Raw genomic sequence first — 21,200 nt, 5'->3', positions numbered from 1 at the left:
TCAAAACCTAGAGCAAAATACTCTGCCACTTAAAAGATTGCTAAGCCATCTATCACCTCACTGTCTAACCTTTCATTTCTTGAATCCTTCAGGCATTGAATTTTTTGTCTTCATGACAGCAAGTTACCAATGTTTAAATTTGTTGACATGTATAGCTTCCCTTAATACATTCTGGATCATTCTTGTAAATTTCTTATGGCAAGTTCAATACTTTATTTGCAATCACTGAATGGAGTGTTCTGACTGTGATGCTCGGGTCAAAGTTCAGATTCTACGTTTTCAACTGAATGGTTATCTTTTAAAACTTAAACTTAAAGTTTTATTTTAAACATTTTGACATCACAAAGATCTTTTTGCTCAAGAGCAATCGTACGTTAACATTAACACGCAGTCAAAGGGAAAAGACAAAACACATTAAATGTATGAATGTCAAAATAAAACATTTCTGGTTACTAAATGGTAAAAACATCTTTCTTTTCCACGGCTCCTGTAGAATGACTGCTTTATAGAAAAATCATATGAGTGGAAAAATATGTTTGTTTTGTATGAGCTAATGAATTTTTTTTGTCACCACATTAATTTCACTTGTATTTAAGGTCGATTGATACCTTGCTGACGTTATCTCAGCATGTTATGTTTTGTGTTTAGCCTTTTGGCTGTTTGTGTTAGACCTAAAATTTGAGTAACATAAACTTGAGCAAACTAAGATAACAGACTGAAATAACTCAAGAACAACACCGAAAAACAACTTTCTGGAAAGCACTAGCTTTTTTCTCTTCTGGGAACTTGTGTGAAAATTCACCGTTTATTTATTTCAAAAGTGAAATACAGATATATGTATATTCAGGTGTGATGCCATTTTTATTCACTGCGTTACCAGGGAAACAATGTGTTCTGTTGTACTCTTACTCTCATAATAAACATAATTTAGCCGATTTCACTCATCAGCAAAAATAGCAAAATTGAAACTCTAATGCATCAACAGTATATGGAACTAGAGGACAAAAAGCTTCTTCAGCAAAAATCATATGATGCATTCCACACCCCACTATGACCATAAAGCATTTATACATGCAAATAAAATCCACCAAATGACGGTCATTAGGGTAAACCTTGCACACACATTTTAAATGGTACAAGATAAAATAACTATCGCATGCAATTTCAAGTTGCTTTCATTAAAAACCTTCCCTGCTTTCCGTACTTTTATTATCAGTAAATGCTACTTCAATACAGCAATGGCGTGACTCTGAAAAAAAATATATATATAATCAAGAACCAACACAACTCCATAATGCAGAAAGTAACTGGGAATTATGTTATAAACGTTAAAGCATAAAACTATCCCTAGTTATGGTCAGTGTTTCTTCTGATTAAATGCTAAAATCTCATTTCAAAATGGTTTTTAGATCAGTTGGATTTGAAAACAAAACACATAATATTATTTAATCGGGATGTTTTTCAGATTATCAAATTTCACTGGGAAAAATTTGTAAAAATAAAGCTCAGAGGAAACACTTGTTGTTTATACATTTATGATACCTAGAAGGCTAAAATAGTTTACCTTTCATGAGATGAATATGTGAGATCATCCTCATCTATATAGTCTTCCTGCATGTCATCACCATCCATTTCCATTCCAAGATCTTGTCCAATGCCAGAATCAGCAGATACCTGACCAGCTGAAGAACTGCAATCAAAATCATTTGTATTGTCATCTAAGCATGATAAGGCCAGCGGGTAAAAACAAAGGTACGTCTATATTATGTATTTCAGCTGATAAAATATGACATGAATTGCATTTTCAACATTTTTTGTCAATTTTGTAATATTAGACATAAACTATAAAGGCACTATAAGTATATACCCAGTAAGTATAAATTCTTTTCACCCTATGTCACCGAACAAAATTTTTCCATATGAAACAATAATAAAATGTCCTAATACAAAGCGTTGCTATTTTTACTTTATCGATTTTCTCAGAACTGTTAACCCAATATTTTTATTTCATTTTCTGCATGTCAAATATGTAAAATATAAAAAGTAGCTTTCTACCATAGTTTTAATTAATTTAAATAAAAGCTGAACTATGTTGCACAATAATAAGTTATTTTTATTCTATTATATGCAAATGACCCAACCATAAAGACATGCAGGATAAATTATTGTACTAACCTGACAGCTCTGCAAGAATAGAATAATATACGTTTCATCTTCTTATTGTAAAAGAAGTAGTTGAATGACCAAAGAACACCACCTTCTCCAAAGGGGTCACATTCCAAATCAGGATTGTAACTGAAACAAGATGCAAATATTATATTATTACTATTCTTCTATAGGCAGTTATTAAATGAGAATAATAACTATATTTAGATTAACAAACCCATTTTGATAACTGAATAACAGGGCGAAAACAATTTTTTAAATAAAATAATTGTTGGATCCAACATTATTATATATGAATTTATTTATAACACCTCGATTTTAATACCAGGAACATGTTTTGTTATAAATATAATTGCTATACCTGTAGAATTCACATTCTGGTAAAGATACTTCATTATCAATAGCAGACCACAGTTTAGATTTGATAGCTGAGTACATCGCTCCTCCAGTAGCAAACATGTTGCTGTCTATAGCATTGACAACCCATTGTAAACTTGGTTCACGACTGAATTCATGACTTTTGGTGTCACTACAGAGAATACAATTACAATTATTAACACTTGAAACTGAGAGGTGTTACTGTGTTACTATGCAGAAATTGAGCCGTAAGCGACGATAAAAATGCAAAACAAAACACAATGGCTCATTAGTGGACACTTGTTTGTAGACAACAACAGGTTATAGTTGTTTGCCACATGCACAGGCTTTAAATCTCTCATATGGCATGTTACATAAGGGTTCACTAAGTTGGTAGTTTACCATCATCCGCCTGCACAGTGTGGTTCTATTCGGACATTCCGTTTTACCAGTACATACAGGTCATAAGACACGTATATGTCTGTTATTAAAATTTCAAAAAATAAATTTACAGAGGGTGCAAAGAGTTGTTGAAGACTGCCAACTCAACCTAAATATTTGAAACATGTTCTTGCTAGGGTGATAGCCAGAAAATTGAAAGTACATGTCTGAAAACATTATTGAAATAAAAAAAATAGCAGTTTCTAGTCTGTATCCATAGACTCACATGTACTGTCTATTTTTTGTTGTTTATTTGTGGTTATTTTATAATCCAGGGGTAATTAGCCATGAAAATTGGACAGGTTTGTCTGTCGAATGAAATTTTGCACCTGTGGAGTGCCTGTCTAAGGCAGACAGGTAGCTGGCTAAAAGCCTGGTACTTGGCCAACATACTTGTAAATGTTCACACGGTTACTCTACTTTGTACAAAATCACTGAAATAATTTAATAACTAAAGCACTTTATTACCTGAAGTCATAGTCAGGATGAAAAGAAGCATTCAATGTAGATGTAAGGTAGAAAAGCATCTTTCTACTACATGTATCACATAGTGGACCTTCTCCTTCAGAGCTTGTACTTCGACTGTACTGGCGGTTAGGACTCAATGACATCTGAGTTTGGGGAGGAGACAGCGCTTGAAGCTCATGTGGAGACTGTCCGTCATGGCTCATTGTCTTGAAAAGGCGTTTATCATTGCCTGCCATTTTACATGAGTAACTCTCAACCCTGAAAAAAGCAGCAACATTAAAGTTAGCTGACTAGTTGCATTATGCTGGAGATGAAAATAAAGTACATGTCAGAAATCAAAGATTGATAAAATATTAGAAATACAATAATTCGTTCAGAGTATCATTTAAATGACTGCTTATAAAATAGTTGGCAGCTGTTGCCTCAAGTAAAAAAAGAAAATCTAAAGGTTTGGATTCCCATGAAGTTTGCAAACATAGACCTGACCGAAAAACACATAGCACAGCAAAAATGTTATTTGAAAATGGGCTAATGTACTGATATATTTCAGCTTAAATTCTATAACAGTGTTTATGTTTATCGGAAGGCACATGATTTATGATTTTGCAACAGCTTGTACTGATTTATTTGAATTAAAAATTGAGAATCTAATCTAATGCAAATTTACATGTTTATATTACTAAAGATTTATATGTTAATACCATAATAACTAATATTTTCACATAAAAATTAAAAATGTACTTAAGTTTGTCTACATATAACCGGTCACTGGTAGCATAGTGGTTGTCGCTCCAGACTCATGATCGGTAGACGCAAGTTCAAATCCTACCTTAGGTTGAACATCAAAGGGTCAACCCCTACCCTGGGTGAGTGTGCCACAGACTCAATGGGAAGGCCAATTCCACTGGCCGAGATTCATTCACTAATGAATGCGACTTTGGGGGAACCTTTGTTAAGGTCCGCAGGTGCTTGTGTTCGACCGAGCCTGGTTGACGCCAGGATAGCGCATTAAAATTGTCATTTGACAGAGAGATGGCCACACAGCCCTGTCATGTAGTCCCAAACATGAATATGACTTCTGTGGCAAATGCACTATGTGTCAGCACTAGCACTTGCAATTTGCACATACAAAAAAAAAAAGTCAGGAGAGACAACAGTTACATTCAATGTCCAGAACTGTCGCCTGGCACAAAAATATTTAAAAAAAAAAGTTTGTCTACAAACTAAGATGTCATTTAAAATTTAGTTTACCAACTTAGAGATATGTGATGAGGATATTTCTAGTAACATTTCAGTTAGTAAACATTAAATTAATATAAAACAAAGATTATATTTCACGCTTGCACAATCCTGATTTTACATTGACTTGACCAGATGAACATTACATTTGTATAAATACCAAATCCATTAATATTTAAAAATTAGTTTTGGAAGATTAATAACTATGGTATTGTTACTAAAATATTATTTATGAAAGCTTAAAAATAATCTTGCATACATGTGAGATGCAGCTGCGTGTTGAGCAAGATATATCACCTATCATATCTAGCTGCATGTCTTGAAATCCTCGGGCAACAATTCAAAAAATTGCAATTGCCATATTTGCCTCTGAAGAGCCATGTAAACAACATTATCATCAGCAACACCTCTCATTGTTTTTTTTATTCTAATAGTTCTTTCAGAGTATTTACTTTATACCAGTGATATGTCCTCCACTAACAGAAAAGCTTTCGTAACAAATGTTCTTTTGTTTTCTCATAGCATACTAGTAAGTGAATAATAATAGTTGTATTACTAGATAGATGGAAAGACCACTCGACCGACTGTGGGTTAACTGGTAAAACTCGTAGTGAAAGAACACTTGACAGCGTCAGACCAGTATATAACAATAACTTGCACCCTGCGTTGGTGCTTAAACTAAAAAATATATTGACTTATTATTTTGGACAGATACTCGATAGATTGCAAGAATATCATTCTGTCGATCAGGGATCACGTAGAATCGCTGAACATGGAGGTACCTCCATGTACTGAAGAAATTAACCAGCCCATTTGGTGGTAAAATTTTACCGGGGATAAAAGTCGTCCAAAAAAGAAACACAGTGTAACCAGACCAAACGTCTACGTGACAAACAATACATTTAAGACCATTGCAAGTTACCGGGTCATTGAATAATTGAATCATAAATGAAGTATAAACAAATACTTACTTTCCGTAAATTTTACAATCACCAGTCTCGATAGACAATGCATCACTGATAGCTTCAAGCTGGGAATTCTCAAGTAACTTCATGTTGAGTATTCAGCTAAACAAATTTATCGTAGCCGGTCGTTAAAAATAAAATAAAAAGTCAAAATGACAAAAGGCGATCACTGACACTCGGACAACGACTGACTCTGCTTATTCAATGCACTTCCCTGTCAAATTATAGATTAATATTTACACTAAATATATAACAGTGTAGTTTCAGTTCGTGAATATGGCACTTGGGTGACTATACGGTCGTGAACGTCGAGTTTGCATAGAAATTGTTCGATCGAATACGACTGAGGAAGCAGTGTCCGTTGAATCATTCCCCGCCATCAAAAATCTACGCGACTCGCCCAGGCAACAAATTTAGTAGTTTCCAATAATTAGAACAGAAATATGTAATCTTGATATGGAATAGTATTCAGCGCACACTCCGGTCAATAACAGGTCGTATCAATATAGTTATACTTCGGGTCAAACAGGAATATTGACCAAAATAATTCACATAAAGGCAACACAAAGTGTCAACAGCTGAAAAATAATACAATGTTTATTTGTACCCCATTCGGTGATTGTTTTGGATACCCATAGTTCCGCGACACCGCCTTGTTTACCATACAATCTACCTAAAAGAGAACTGGTTCTAAGAATTGTGGGTAATATGACTATATTAGCGATTTAGGGTAGTGACTAAAATAGATCTGCATGACGTCATGAGCGATGCCATTTTTCAAAATAGGAGGAAAGACGACAGGTCGGGAAAAAAAAAATTAGTGGCGATAGAATCAATGAATTTTTCATTATATCGACCATCTTAAATTGTATACAAAACAGCGATATAGATATTGCTTACATATCCCCACAGAATAAATATAGTTTTCGACGCTTTGTGGCGCGCACCAGTATTCCCTTTCCGGTTACCCCCCCCCCTCGCATTACTTTGTAGCGAAGGGACTTTCCACCCTCACAGATTTCCCTGCGTCAGTACACGGAACCCGGAAGCACGTAACATAAAATGTCTTTCTAAATCGTAAGGCTACAAACCCTCTGTGATGGTATCTCTCAGAAGTTCAAAAACAGATTAAAGCATGCTCGGGACGATGCTGGCGTCCGGGAGAGCCACCTTGCTTCGATACGATCCAAATGGTAAACCACCATGGCGACCACTGACTGAAGGCAGTCCAACTGATGGTACACCTGCCCTTCTGCAATTATATGAACTTCAAGGAGCACAATTTTCGTTTGTGGCGAAATATTTACATACGAATACGGTGAGAAAACACTGTGGGTTACTTCAATATTATTTTTCATTCAAATCGGAGAGAGAGGAGTGTTTTAAACAAATACTGTGATAGTGGTAATAGCATGACGCGATTGGCTGAAAAATGTGTCCTATTTGCATATATTAATAATTCACTAAAATGGAAAATAAGTGTTTTTAATGACACTACACGATAATACATATTAAAACATCCAATATCTGCAATATAGCCCCAAAGAGATGGTTCTACAGTTAGTAACAGAAAAAAATATTGAAAATTGTGATTTTTACCTTTCTCAATCATATTCATGAAAGGAATATAGGAGGAAAATTTTGTCATTTTAGCTCCGCTGTCGACTGATTGTCCGTCGTCGTCAACTTTACAATTTCAATTTTTTCTTTGAAACCGCAAGTAAGAATGTTTGTTCATTTCGTGATGATATCTTTAATTCTCTAATTTTGATGAATACTTTTGTCATTTTTGGTAAAAAGTGATATTTTTGACTTCTTGCAAAATACAGCAAGTCCTATTGCTTTGATATTACATATATAGGTACTACATGTGGACCTCTCTCAGATTTGTTCATTTTTACCTTGCCCGTACCATCAAAAATGGAAGGGAAAGGTATATTAAGGGAAAGATTTTGTCCGGCGTTGTTGTTGTTGTCGTCGTCATTAATAATTGTTATTGTGTGCATAATAACTTTACTAATTCTATTCCAAACTTCATCAAACTTGGTCACCTTATTCATCAGTATAATGTCTTCCCTGAGTTTGAACAACAGATGTCCTGTATGAAAATATCATGCAAAAATTGAGAAAATCTGATAAAATATTTTGACTGTTTCTACTTGACTGATCACTGGTGATACACATCAAAGGTCACTGATCTCAGTGGAAATATGCATTGTTGTATGTGTTCAATGAAGCAAATGATTTATCTTGTAATAATATCCTTGGTAATGTATTCCAGAATCCCATACTGGGTTTCAAAACCAACTCATCGAGAGATTGCACAGTCTGATACACATTTGCAAACCTACCAATAAAATCTTTACAGAAAACAAGATGTCAGAAAATCAATATAAGCACTCCTATGAACTGGGTGCCAAACTTTGATCAAGATCTGAAGCTAATAGAAAATATGTTTAGTTCAAAGTTATCAAATCAAAAACAATACATCAAAAGCAAAACATTTCATCCATTTTTTAAAAAGAAAATTGTTCTAAAATATATGTATTCTGTATTTGACAAACAGTTCATTCGACAAATGAAAACTCGCAGGAATATGTTTCAGCTATTAGAACAGAATGATAGTATTCATAATACTAGTTTACAAACGCACTCAGATTCTCAGGAGGCAACAGTACTGTTGACTTCTCCCTCCACTGGACACCAACTAACTATTTAAGTTGATTTGCATACAAAGCACAGCTTGCAACATGATAGCTATTCATAAAGGGTGTTTTTTTACTTTTCATATAATACAGTAGTCACACAATGAGGCAGTTCGTATTTGTCTCAGTGAATCATTAATTTTTGACAGACACCTGTACAAAATATTTGGACAAAAGCCAGCTAAGATTTTCTGTTATCTTGCATGTTTTATGAATCTATTCACGTCTAAATGCAGAACTTTTTTTTTGCGATGAGGCATTTATTTTTATACTAAAATATTCTGAATTACTTTGAATAAAACTGGAAATTATGTCCCTTAAAATAATTAAACAAATAAGGCACCAATGTTTTTGTAAGATATTTACATCTTTTAAGGACATTCGGTAGACTGATTCCCCACTGTTGGTTCAACCCCAAAACTTGTTTGTATTCAAAATTAATTATGACAATGCATATTTATATTGAAACAAACTATGATAAAGGGAATTATATTATACTGTAGAATACTTTATTTTCGCTTAGAATTTATTTTCGCTATTTTCACTGAAGGGATGATTCCGTGAAAATAAAATCCAGCGAATATACTTTTTTTTCCTATATTTCACATTAAACTCATCAAAAATCAGTGAAAATAAATTCCAAGCAAAACGCCCAAAAGCCTTTTCAGCGAAAATTAATTACAGCGAAAATAAAGTATTCCACAGTATAACAAAGGGCAAGGTCACCAGAGTTCAACTATGTTGTAATGATGTCTTTATTTCTCTAATTTTAGTGAATATTTTTGGTAAAAAGTGATATTTTTGACTTCTTGTTGAAAACCGCAAGTCTGATTGCTTTGATATTATATGTATAAGTACTGCATGTAGACCTCTCTCAGATTTGTTCATTGTGTGATGATATCTTTAATTCTATCATTTTGGTGAATATTTCTGTAATTGTTGGTAATAAGGAGGTATGTATGGGGGTCTAAAAACTAACTCTGCGAAGCGATTGTGCGACTCGCCGAATGCCGATTATTGCACTCTGCGACAGGATCGCAGTGTCACTCTGCGAAGAGCACGATTCCCATTGGTTGGTTGGTCGAAAAGCGCGAATCTCAATGGTCGATCGATGTAAGGGTACACAGCATGGCTTATAGAAATGTTTAGTTTTAAATGGTTATTTCGCCGACTGCTCGCGAACTACGGTAAACAAGTATTTACCGACGACATGCCGCGCCGCACGGTTCGGTAATCAGCAAGTATTTAACATTGATTAATTAACATATATAACATCCCCTGGAGGGAATGAAAGGGGTTACAAAACACATGCACGTTGGTGTTGGCTGCCTTATTATGGTGTAACATCAGGGAGCTGGTAACATTAACGCCATCTTGAAGTTGTAAGGCTTCGTCCGCAACAATGCTCATTAGCATAGGCGGCAGCTTTAAAGCGAGTAGAGCGTGAAGTACGTTTCACACGATGTTACGTTATTTTGTTTTCATTAGCAAGTATAATTTGTTATGACTATATTCATCACTTTGAATTCCCAAATAAAGCGTGTAGCGGGTCAAACTGTTTCTGGGCAATCAATATCGTTTTATTAAGAATATTAAGAGAACAAAAACGTAAAGCTATGTGAATAGATTGAAACTACTGCTGAAGATAGAAAACTAAAACGGCAGTGTCAACGAAAAATTAGATGGGTGCACGCTCTCTGCATAAACGGAACGACAGCTTTGTTTATTTGGCCGATGTCGACGAGCAACAGATATCCTGTACTCACTTCCTCGTCTGATCACCGACCCACAACGGTCTCACGTATCGGTGTCGTCGTCGGTTAAGTAGTTGAAACTCTTTCGCGTTGATGCAAATATTTCAGCCTAATCGTCCCTTTCGAACCACTCGCGAGGTTGGTCATAATATGACCTAGGTGAAAAATTCTTGAAAAATAAATATAAATTGCGTAAACGAGGGGTGAACGCGAAAGTCCTGTAATTTTATATCGGATCGAATCACAATAGGCTGCAGGCAAGTCTAAATTAGTAAATATTGCAGAGTTGCAGATTTTTCTTTGCCTCGTCTGTCTTTGGCGTCTTTGCTTTCTTTCTTTTCATCGTCATTGCGTTAGTAAGATGGTGCATGGAAGGTACTAACGGAAGGAGCCACGACACTATTGTTTTAGCTTTACCCCATGATCGTTTGTCAATGTTTGTTCACAAACATTGTTCTTCTTAGCTTTTAACACCTTCGTACAATGGGTTATGCTAATCTTGAGCATTCGGTAATATTCGGAGCATGTTCGGAAGCGATAGTCGTACCTCGCATGCACAATATTGAAAATGGCGAACTTTAATGGAAAATTGTCAGATATAACATTGATTGAAGAAACTCTGATGAAATATCGTGAATTTTGTATTTGTAATGGTAATGAGAGTTAATCAATGATTGCTTGTGACGATTGCATTACTCAATGGTACCATTGTCAGTGCGTGGGTTTGGCGCCTGAAACTGTCGAAATTTTTGACCACCGGACATCGGCGAACACCAACAGAAAAGATAGTATCGAAAGAAGAGCATGCCTCGACACATTCTCTGTGATAATATTTTTTAGGAGTCCTTAGGAATTGTTGTTGTATGCACTCGAAATCTTGTTCTAGTTACAGTTGCTAATATTTAAAACATGTGAAATTTGTGAAGTCAAACGTTCATCAGTTGAATTTCCAGTTGTGAAATACGTATTTTGACCTTTTACACCTAAACAAACCCAGTGCGCATGTGTGATGACCGTAGTTTCATAATGCGCATATATTTTATAGTCACATTAAAAAAATGGCGGGGTTGTATCATACTCCGCTAACTCATTACCTGTGTAAACAAACAATCACAAACTATCATGGACATCAAAGATGAGCTAGACAATGGCCTTATCAGGATTAATTTGGGTTGAAACAAAAGGAAATAAGCCAGTTAAGAGGCTTAAGTGGCCACTTGATTGGCGTCGTGGCTCCTTCCGTTAGTACCTTCCATGGATGGTGTTATTAAAATAAAACGAATTCTCAGACGAAGTCTTGACTGATAATAATGCTGACAATGGACGTTAGATTAATATGCATTGTTTGTGACAGGAAGCTTGTCACCCGTTCTATCAGAATCGTCAACAACAGAGTATAACCGGTAGTATACATATATGTACATGTTAGAAACATTATGCAAATATTAACGAAACGGTAGTAGTGTTTGAGCACTGGTTTTTCCAAAATTTCGAAAAGCTGAGATGATGAATCAAGGTACAAAGTAACCGTTTTATCAATTATTGAAAAATCAAGATAAAAAAAAATTCCCTTTCCGCTACCTTAAGATCAATATGGACCACTGAAATTTGGCGTTCATTTAAAAAAAAATAAACCATAATTTTCAGTAATACTGACTTCGAAAATTATGATACAAAAATAATACCATTCATACCACAAACCAACACCGTTTTTGTTTAGTTTTCACAACTATTACAAAGTATTTCATTTCTGGTTAAAATACCAGCTAATCGATCGTAGACCACAAGTTTGGAGTCCGTTTATGATCTAAATGAAGGCAGACGATTGCAAACAACTGCTGTCATGGCAAAACGTTGCACATCGTGAATGATTTTTTTGTTACTGCATGCAAATTATTTTCCCTGATGCACTCAACAAAGTCAAAGCTGACGTACAACTTTCGTTGCAGAACGCGTGAAAAGTACTTCGCGTTCTACTGGCTTTGAAGCTGCCGCCTATGCTAATGAGCATAGTCGTCAGGACCATGGAAGGTACTAACGGATACCTTCCATGTCAGGACGAAGCCTTACAACTCCAAGATGGCGATAACGTTACACCGTAAATAGGCAGTGAAAACCAACGTGCATGTTACACTATTTAATTTTTCTAGCCAGCGGTGTGATGTGTCTAATCACCGTAAAGCATGTGTCATTTGTTTGGTCCCACAATTTGTCTTCTATGTGCTTGCCGATCACCGAACAGTGCGGCATGTCGCCGGTACATAGTGTTTACACATTTTTTTTTACCGTACCATTTTTACCATTTAAAACTTAATTTTTTATAAGTCATGCAGTGAACATCGACCATTGGAATTCGCGCTGTTCGACCCACCAACCAATAGAAATCGTGCTCTTCGCAGAGTGTCACTGCAATCCTGTCGCAGAGTGCAATAATTGACATTCGGCGAGTAGCACAATCGCGTCGCAGAGTTAGTTTTTAGACCCCCCATACATACATGTAATAAGTGACATTTTCTTGTTGAAAACAGCAAGTCCAATTGATTTGATACTTGTACATATTGTTCATTTTCTAATGATATTTTCAGTTCTTTAATTGGAATGTGCATTGCTAACAGCAGAACTATCTCAGCCGAGAGGCTGCTTGTTTCAAAATATTGGTGGAATTTTCTTTTTCAAAAAAATTTTATCTCATCATCTTTGAACTTGGAAATTGTATAATATAATGTTCACAAAGTTCAATTTTGAAGATATTACAATTTTGATAAAATAAAAAAATTTTCAGACTTAGATATTTCAGTTTATATGCAAATTGTACACCTAGGTGGAGTCTTCTTCAATTCACTTCAATTCAAAGTGCATAGAATAGAGATGTCTATATTGCTGATCATTAGAATCAGATGTTTAGTAATATGTGCCTCAAAATCTGGTAATACTGTAAACACACTTATTATTCTCTGGCTTTTACTTCTGCTATTTTTGTTGAGAAATAAAATCCTATAAATTAAATCTGTATGAACATGTAAAATAACAATAGAGACCACCGTTAATTGAGGATCATGTTTTTTTACATTATTGGGATGACCTATTTTTTCTTTTCAGTTTTTGGTCAGAATTGTTCCAACCTCAATTTTAGCCTATATTTTCTGTGCAAAATGTTGTATTTATTTCAAAATTTTTATTCTAACTTTTACCTTGCAGCCAAAAGATCGTACCAGGCACAGCATTCTTGAATTAAATTGTTATTTATTATTAATATCTAGATTCGTAATAGTTATGCTATGTTTAAAATATGTTTAGCTACAGTCTCTCTCGTATGATCAGAATGAGAGACTGTAATCAAACAAAACTGTTGACAGTAATTAAAAGTGTGGTCGTGGAATTTAAAAACATTCTGAAGAATGTGAAAACACTTTGATATTTCACTTTAATATAAGTTGGATGCTACCAACTAATTATATTTTGAAAAATCATCCTGTGCCTAGTTTGAAATGGAACTTGCATTTAATGTAATAAGTCATATGTAGGACACACTCCAGTCATTAGAGACAAAAAACAATTGCCAATTGAATTACTTTGCCATGTATATAATTTTCGGCTTTTTATTTCTATGCAATATTTCTGAGTTTTATTGATCAATATTTGGTTAAAAAATAGTTGGAATGAAGTTTGAACACACACATTTGCCCTCATTCAGGACTACACTTTTAAATAAATTCCATTTTAGGTATATATATCGTATAAAGCCAATATGATTTTTTGTTTATATGCGTTTCTATTGGAAACATGCTTCCAAGAGAGTGAATACAGTAACAAAAAAAAACTTATAGGTAGTTCATTTATGCAAATTATTCTTTATTTCATTGTAACTTAATGCTATACTTTTTTATAGGAGCTGCTGCGATTGAATCTGAATAATGTGAAATACAATATACAGTCCGAAACAAAGCATGATATTACTATTGACGATGGCTCTATATACTCGGTCAAGTTTCTTGATGCTAAAGAAGGAAACATGTTTACCACAATAGTAAATAATACCATCCACGAAATCAAACGAGCTGGTGCAGGTATGAATGACACACACAATGTATACACTGTATAGTTTATAGGTAGTGTCCAATCTCCCAGGCAGAGTTCTATTTCTACGAATATATCTCTGCCATCACACGATCTTATCCTCGTAGTTGATTGGTCGATGCATCACAATGATACTACTTTCAAAGACGCTCACCAAAACATTGCCATGCAAGTGTTCGATTTTCGAACCCAATGAATGTGTACACGTTGTTTGCAGATTCTGGGTGTTTTCAAAGTTAGAAGCTCCTTTTCATCTTTCCATAGCACAAACGGTGTTTCAGTAAAACGATTTAGTCGTCAATACTACGAAGTGCTTTCGTTTGTTTATATTTCTTCACTTGGCAATCAACAGGACGGTCAGTTTGATGAATCTTAGTAACAGTTATTCCGCAATGAAATTATTTTCTTTTGTAAATTATATCACAAAAGCCCTCTAATAAAAAAAATACGCAAATGATACATGTAGTAAAAGTCTTGTGGTGTTTCACCACAAAATGGCGGTGTGTGGTGGCAGAGACACTTTCGGTGTTCTGGTCGCAAGGATCTCTGGGAACGAGAATGGGTAGTGTCCTCAAAGCCCATTAATAAAATAATTTGAAGAAGGGAATATTGCTTTGAGATTACCCTTACTTCATGAAATAGCTCAAAATATTTTCGAGTTTGTTGAATACAAAATGTTTTGTTTGTCCTGTTTTTTGTGTCCAATTTATTCAAATTATATATAAATTCAGCAACCATATTCATGGTTTGTAGCCAGGAACTTAGAGGGCTTTATTAAAATTATATGTAAATTCAGCAACCATATTTATGGTTTGTAGCTAGGAACTTAGAAGGGCTTTATTCAAATCATATGTAAATTGAGGTATGTACGACCTAGAAATAGTGCCGTATGCGAGTACCAAGTTGCGAGTCGCATGTAGCAAAATATGCCATATGCTCGTCGTAAAAACGGCATATGCGAGTGGTAAAATGTATCATTTGCTTGTAGCAAAAAAGCCCTATGCGACGGGTAATACAAAGGCTTGTAACGTTTGCTTATAATATAACAACGTACGTTCAATTTTGTTTTATCACAGTAAAATCAAATATTTACCATGGTTATGAAATGATGTGTACATGGTTGGTTAAGATTGGCATGATGCTGTTAAGGTTTTTACTTTAGGGGTGATTCATATATAAAAATAATGGTAGCAAATAGGTGTCAATGCGATCTAGCCTAGGTGTCAATCGGCGCACGTCGCCCTGTACTCAACATTACAGTCGATTAGTGTACACGGATTACATTGCGAAGGTCGCAAATAAAAGCAGTTTTAACTACTATTTCCAGTACTTTTTGTTTATTATTCATTTAAGTGTTTATATCAAAAATTTGTTCAGTCGTTTACATAGAATCGATGTTTGCTCTTCATGAAATTGCACAGGAAACGTGAAAGCACAATAATTTAATAAACGGTCATGACCAGCCAGCACACTCCGCATAACATGTGAAAATTGTTTTTTTTTTTCGGGAAAATTAGTATGAACCCGTGGTCAGCGATTATAGAATCATAGAATTATAATTGTAGTTAGTAACGGGTGCATGTTCACCGAAGGGTCACAGAATTCTTGTGTCACGCGCCGCCGTTTAAATGAAGACAATGGCAGGTTTCAAAAGTAGTCACACCTCGGAGAGGTGTTAAATTTGCCACAACCCAAGTGTTAACTAGCACACAATTCCATAATACATAGTATATAATAAAGAAATAAAGTGCATGTTGAGTGATAAGTCCGCATGTTTACGAGACGTCCCTCACACATGGAATGTATTTACACGTAACCCGCAACCCGGATCAAATTTGAATTGAAACAAATTGAAACAAAGAAGCAAATGCCGTTGCTTGGTCAGGATAGAGAGACAATTTTCATGGGTAAATGCTAGTAGAAGATTTAGCCTCAATGCCCCAAATACTTCGATCTAACCACTTTATTTGTACAAGTAGAAAAATTGTTATGTTTCGTTAAAATAAGCATGGACATGTTAGCGTTGAAATAATCATAGAAGTACAGTTATCATCAGTACAGATAGACTCGCTGAACAGGAACTCACACGCGAGCCAATGGAAACAATGGCTGGTTTCAAAGCAATTTTGTCTCGGACAAGACATGGACAACAAACTCGCTGCTTTGCTGATTAGGAATAACGTGATGTTAATTTTGTGGTATTTCAACAGCTTTGTAATGAAGTACAGGCCCTCCGCTAAATCCTCCTATAAACTGTTGATTCTGTCGACCAATGGGAACGCACGTTTCAACCAGACTACTTGGACCTTGGACATTTGCGAGACGTAACAACAAAAAACGCAGCCAGTGATATTTTTCAAAAATAAAAATACAAAATAAACGCAATCAGAGGCGCCAACCACGCGCGTTGAAAATAAATAGAACTTGTATTTAATACATTGACGAAAAACAGCACAAGAAAAATGACAACTAATAATACGCAATTATCCAGGCAGTACTAGAAATTATTGCTGATACTAATCATGTTTTGTATTGGAAAGTTGGATACTTGAACGTGAAGTCCCCGGGCATGTAGTAATAATAATAATAACTTTATTGCCTTCGTGTAAAAAGATTTACATAGGACAAGTACAGCAAAAAAAGAGTTTTAAAATAATAACAAGATATATGTAAGAATTGTACAAAAAACAATACAAAAGGACTTAACTAGTATTTAAATGTTAAATAAATCTTTGTGTTGTGTAAATATAATTGGCCAGTTCTATAATTATGCCAGGATTTTGCTTGAGAGTATATATGTGAACTGTATATTTTTATTTTTATTATCTTCTCTAAGGTCTATGTGTTAACGAAACATAACACGTTTTCTACTTGTACAAATAAAGTGGTTAGGTCGAAGTATTTGGGGCATTGAGGGTCTTCTACTAGCATTTACCCATGAAAATTGTCTCTCTATCCTGACCAAGCAACGGCAGACGCTTCAATTTGTTTCAATTCAAATTTGATCCGGGTTGCGTGTAAATACATTCATGTATGAGGGACGTCTCGTAAACATGCAGACTTATCACTCAAAATACACTTTATTTCTTTATTATATACTATGTAATATGGAATTGTGTGCTAGTTAACACGAATTTAACACCTCTCCGAGGTGTGACTACTTTTGAAACCTGCCATTGTCTTCATTTAAACGGCGGCACGTGACACAAGAATTCTGTGACCCTTCGGTGAACATGCACCCGTTTTTACTAACTACAATTATAATTCTATGATTCTTTAATCGCTGACCACGGGTTCATACTAATATTACCGAAAGAAAAAACAATTTTCACATGTTATGCGGAGTGTGCTGGCTGGTCATGGCCGTTTATTAAATTATTGTGCTTTCACGTTTCCTGTGCAATTTCGTGAAGAGCAAACATCGATTCTATGTAAACGAATGAACGAACTTTTTGATATAAACACTTAAATGAATAATAAACAAAAAGCACTGGAAATAGTAGTTAAAGCTGCTTTTATTTGCAACCTTCGCAATGTAATCCGCGTACACTAGTCGACTGTAACGTTGAGTACAGGGCGACGTGCGCCGATTGACACCTAGGCTAGATCGCGTTGACACCTATTTGCTATCATTATTTTTATATATGAATCACCCCTAAAGTAAAAACCTTAACAGCATCATGCCAATCTTAACCAACCATGTACACATCATTTCATAACCATGGTAAATATTTGATTTTACTGTGATAAAACACAATTGAACGTACGTTGTTATATTATAAGCAAACATTACAAGCCTTTGTATTACCCCTCTCATAGGGTTTTTTGCTACTAGCAAACGATACATTTTACCACGAGCATATGGCGTATTTCGCTACTTGCGACTCGCAACTTGGTACTCGCATACGGCACTATTTCTAGGTCGTACATACCTGGTAAATTCAGCAACCATATTTATGGTTTGTAGCCAGGAACTCAGAGGGCTTTATCCAAATTATATGTAAATTCAGCAACAATATTTATGATTTGTAGCCAAGTTAAAAGGGCCTCGTACAAATTATATCTAAATTCAGCTGGCTAAATTAAATAAGAATAAAATGAACCTATAAGAAATTGGAGTAGGAGCATGCATGTTCATTTTGATAGGTCTAACACAGCCTGTCAACATAAATGACTGAATTATTTATAGTCATATAGTCACTACCCTGGTAGTATGTAAACTAAAGTGATGGTGACATAGATTCCATGTCAACAATTTGCATATGAATTGTAATAGACCTCAGGTGTAAAATTTGCATATGAATTGAAATAGACCCCAGTAATAAAATTTGCATATAAATTGAAATAGACCCCAGGTGTAAAATTTGCATATGAATTGAAATAGACCCCAGTAATAAAATTTGCATATGAATTGGAATATACCCTGCTGTAAAATTTGCATATAAATTGAAATATACCCTGCTGTAAAATAGCATATGAATTGAAATATACCTTGCTGTGAAATTTGCATATGAATTGAAATAGACCCCAGGAGTACATTTTCAAATAAACTGAAATAGACCCCTTGTGTACAATTTGCATATGAATTGAAGTAACCCTGCTGTAAAATTTGCATATGAATTGAAGACAACACCAGGTGTACAATTTTCAAATAAACTGAAATAGACCCCAGGTGTACAATTTGCATAAGAATTAAAATGACTTCAGATGTACAATTTGCATGTGATTTGAATGCCTCCTAAGTATTATTCACTACCAGCATGTTCTAACTGCTATGTCATTTTTTTCTCTGTAATCAATGTACATGCCTATAACTTCCTTCTAGCACCAAAATATTTGCATGTCACTTTATTTCACTGACAGATATTTCTCGAGGCCGAGGCAGAAGCATACCCCTTCCTGGTATGGTGGGTTTACCTAATGTGCAGTCACCCAAGGAAGCATGGCTTCCAGCAAGTGGGGGTGGGTAGAATGTCATCTAACTCCCCTTTCCTTCCTCTCTTTCCTATAATTTTATCTTCTATGATGTAGAGATTCAAAAAAAAAATCAAGTAAACTGCTTAAATGATGTACATGTACTGATTCTGCATTTATTGCAGTATTATATTATATTATCAGGTTGAGCGGGGAATGACTACATGTATATTAGCTATATTAGTACAGCATTATGCTTACATGTAAATGACATGCGTGTCCATGGTCAAACAAGTCTTATTTATAATACTGAATATTTATATGATTACCTACTACTGTTAGCTAAATATTACAATTCATATTTTAATGATTTAATGTACAATATATGCAGTTTGTTCATTTATGGGTACTTGTTTTAGAGATGCGCTTATAATACAATAAATATGGTGTGTGAAAGCATTCTGTCACAGGGTCACATTGAGTATAACCCAAACAACCAATATTTTTACCATCTTGTGTATGGGAACTGAACAAGTTTAAAATTACTTGATTCGCTAAACATAATAACATTCAACTGATTACCACAAATATAGCATCGTTGGGGCGGACATACAGGTATTTTCACCACCTGGCAACTATCAGTTAAAACAGAGGCTGAAAACTTCCAGAAAACTGTACTTTGGGATAGTTGTTGACTTTACTGAACTACTCTAATTTACTGATTACCCCTATATATGCAACATACGAGTATATAAATTCGGTTTACTCAGTATTAAGTATTCAAAGTTAAGTTTGTGCTGTTTCCTCAACTTTAGTCTTTTTCACAGAGCCCATAGAAATACATGGTACGAGTGGTGCACGCCATAGTAACAGATAACTTTCTGTGACTTAGCTCTGACCCAAGGATAAAATTATATGCATATACAGATAGAGAGGAATTCACAAGTCAATCTTGCACTCACTTGAAATATGTGAAACCATTATGTACAAGAATTATGCTTGGTCTGGTTACTGATCTAGGGCATAATCGCCTATCACTTCAATAGTTCAGTGCTAAACACGGCCTTCCCCACGCACCAACATAGATGCACAATTAGTAATAATACATTTTGAGACAAATCAATCTTGCATCAAAAATTGATTTCCTGTCTGTGTTAATATGGAATGCTAATATGTCAAATTACTATTTGATAATGACCAGGTCAGGGTGCATACCGAAGACCACCTCCACCTCCAAGACCTTCTAATTCAACAAATGGAAGACAAAGTGACCCACAACTAGGTGAGGTGATATTTCTCTTTTTTGTTCATTTTTTTCCCAAGTTGAAATCAAGATACCCTACATGCAGGGCTTATACATATCCCTGTGTGCTTTTGCTAACTGTCATTAATGTGCATTAACATGATTCTAAGCAAATTCTTACAGAAATTGTTATACTCCAGTCGAATAAAAACATTTGTGAAAGAGGGTGTCTTTGACCAAAGACATTAGAGAGAGAGGGACACACAACTGCGGTATTTCTTTTCATGTAACGTATCTAGGTACTTGGTTAATCCGCTTAATATAGAGGAACTGTAATCCTGAGTTAATCCCTATCTTGGTAAACATCGTGAAAATGTCTCGTATTCCGCGTTATCTGAGTGCGTGAGTTGAGCGATAGTATGCTAATTAGGTCATTTTGTTTACAAGAGTTTGTCTTTGCTTTGACAACCAGAATCATCATAGAACATTTAATAGCATTGTTTTCAATGGAATTTTTTTTTTTCTTGATTCAACCACTTCCTTCATTATGCTATGTTTTATTTTTCTGACTATTTCACATCAGGCTTTTTTATTTTGTGTCCCATTAGCACGATATGCCTATATTCACTGATTCAGTGCCGGAATTTTGCAATTAATGATTCTACATTCATACTTTTTTTTTTTTTAGACATAACTTTCGATAACTTCAAAAAAGCTGTAGCATCTGGGGATGTTCGAGCAGCAACAGATTTTGCCAAAGTATTGGCAGAGAAACGATACAATGGATCAGTAGATGCTACAACATTACCTAGACCGGCATCTTACAAGGACCAAATGATAAAGTGAGTATATAACTAAACAGCTCACTCGG

The 21,200-nt window shown here is 35.0% G+C and overlaps 2 protein-coding genes across 3 annotated transcripts in view; one reads left to right on the top strand and one right to left on the bottom strand.

The window, feature by feature from the left end:
- Positions 1-842: 842 nt before the first annotated feature.
- On the bottom strand, positions 843-6,221 carry LOC100378797 (repressor of RNA polymerase III transcription MAF1 homolog). The gene is made up of 6 exons (XM_002730932.3): positions 5,643-6,221; positions 3,433-3,690; positions 2,528-2,695; positions 2,176-2,295; positions 1,565-1,690; positions 843-1,249 (listed from the first exon to the last, which is right to left on the bottom strand). The coding sequence occupies exons 1-6, from the start codon at positions 5,723-5,725 to the stop codon at positions 1,228-1,230; spliced, it is 777 nt and encodes a 258-aa protein (XP_002730978.1). The 5' UTR covers positions 5,726-6,221; the 3' UTR covers positions 843-1,227.
- A 414-nt stretch (positions 6,222-6,635) lies between these two features.
- LOC102803206 (ranBP-type and C3HC4-type zinc finger-containing protein 1-like) overlaps positions 6,636-21,200 on the top strand; it is a 37,007-nt gene continuing 22,442 nt past the window's right edge. The window contains exons 1-5 of one of the 2 annotated variants that reach the window (XM_085500097.1): positions 6,636-6,954; positions 13,985-14,162; positions 19,036-19,134; positions 20,288-20,368; positions 21,018-21,171. In XM_085500097.1, the coding sequence (XP_085356223.1) occupies positions 6,772-6,954; positions 13,985-14,162; positions 19,036-19,134; positions 20,288-20,368; positions 21,018-21,171 (695 nt within the window). In that variant the 5' untranslated portion in view covers positions 6,636-6,771. The remainder of the gene's footprint in view (positions 6,955-13,984; positions 14,163-19,035; positions 19,135-20,287; positions 20,369-21,017; positions 21,172-21,200) is intronic. The other variant, XM_085500099.1, reaches the window with a different exon arrangement.

Source organism: Saccoglossus kowalevskii, chromosome 6 (genome assembly GCF_978046115.1).
Source record: "Saccoglossus kowalevskii chromosome 6, keSacKowa6.1, whole genome shotgun sequence".
NCBI lineage: Eukaryota > Metazoa > Hemichordata > Enteropneusta > Harrimaniidae > Saccoglossus > Saccoglossus kowalevskii.
This window is presented reverse-complemented; position numbering and strand designations above follow the sequence as displayed.

Coding starts and splice junctions, on each gene's coding strand:
- LOC100378797 (XM_002730932.3), bottom strand. CDS start 5,725: ATGAAGTTACTTGAGAATTCCCAGCTTGAAGCTATCAGTGATGCATTG. Junction 2,696..3,432: donor CATCCTGACTATGACTTCAG/GTAATAAAGTGC, acceptor TATTCTCTGTAG/TGACACCAAAAGTCATGAAT. Junction 1,250..1,564: donor ACATATTCATCTCATGAAAG/GTAAACTATTTT, acceptor ATTTTTTTTCAG/AGTCACGCCATTGCTGTATT.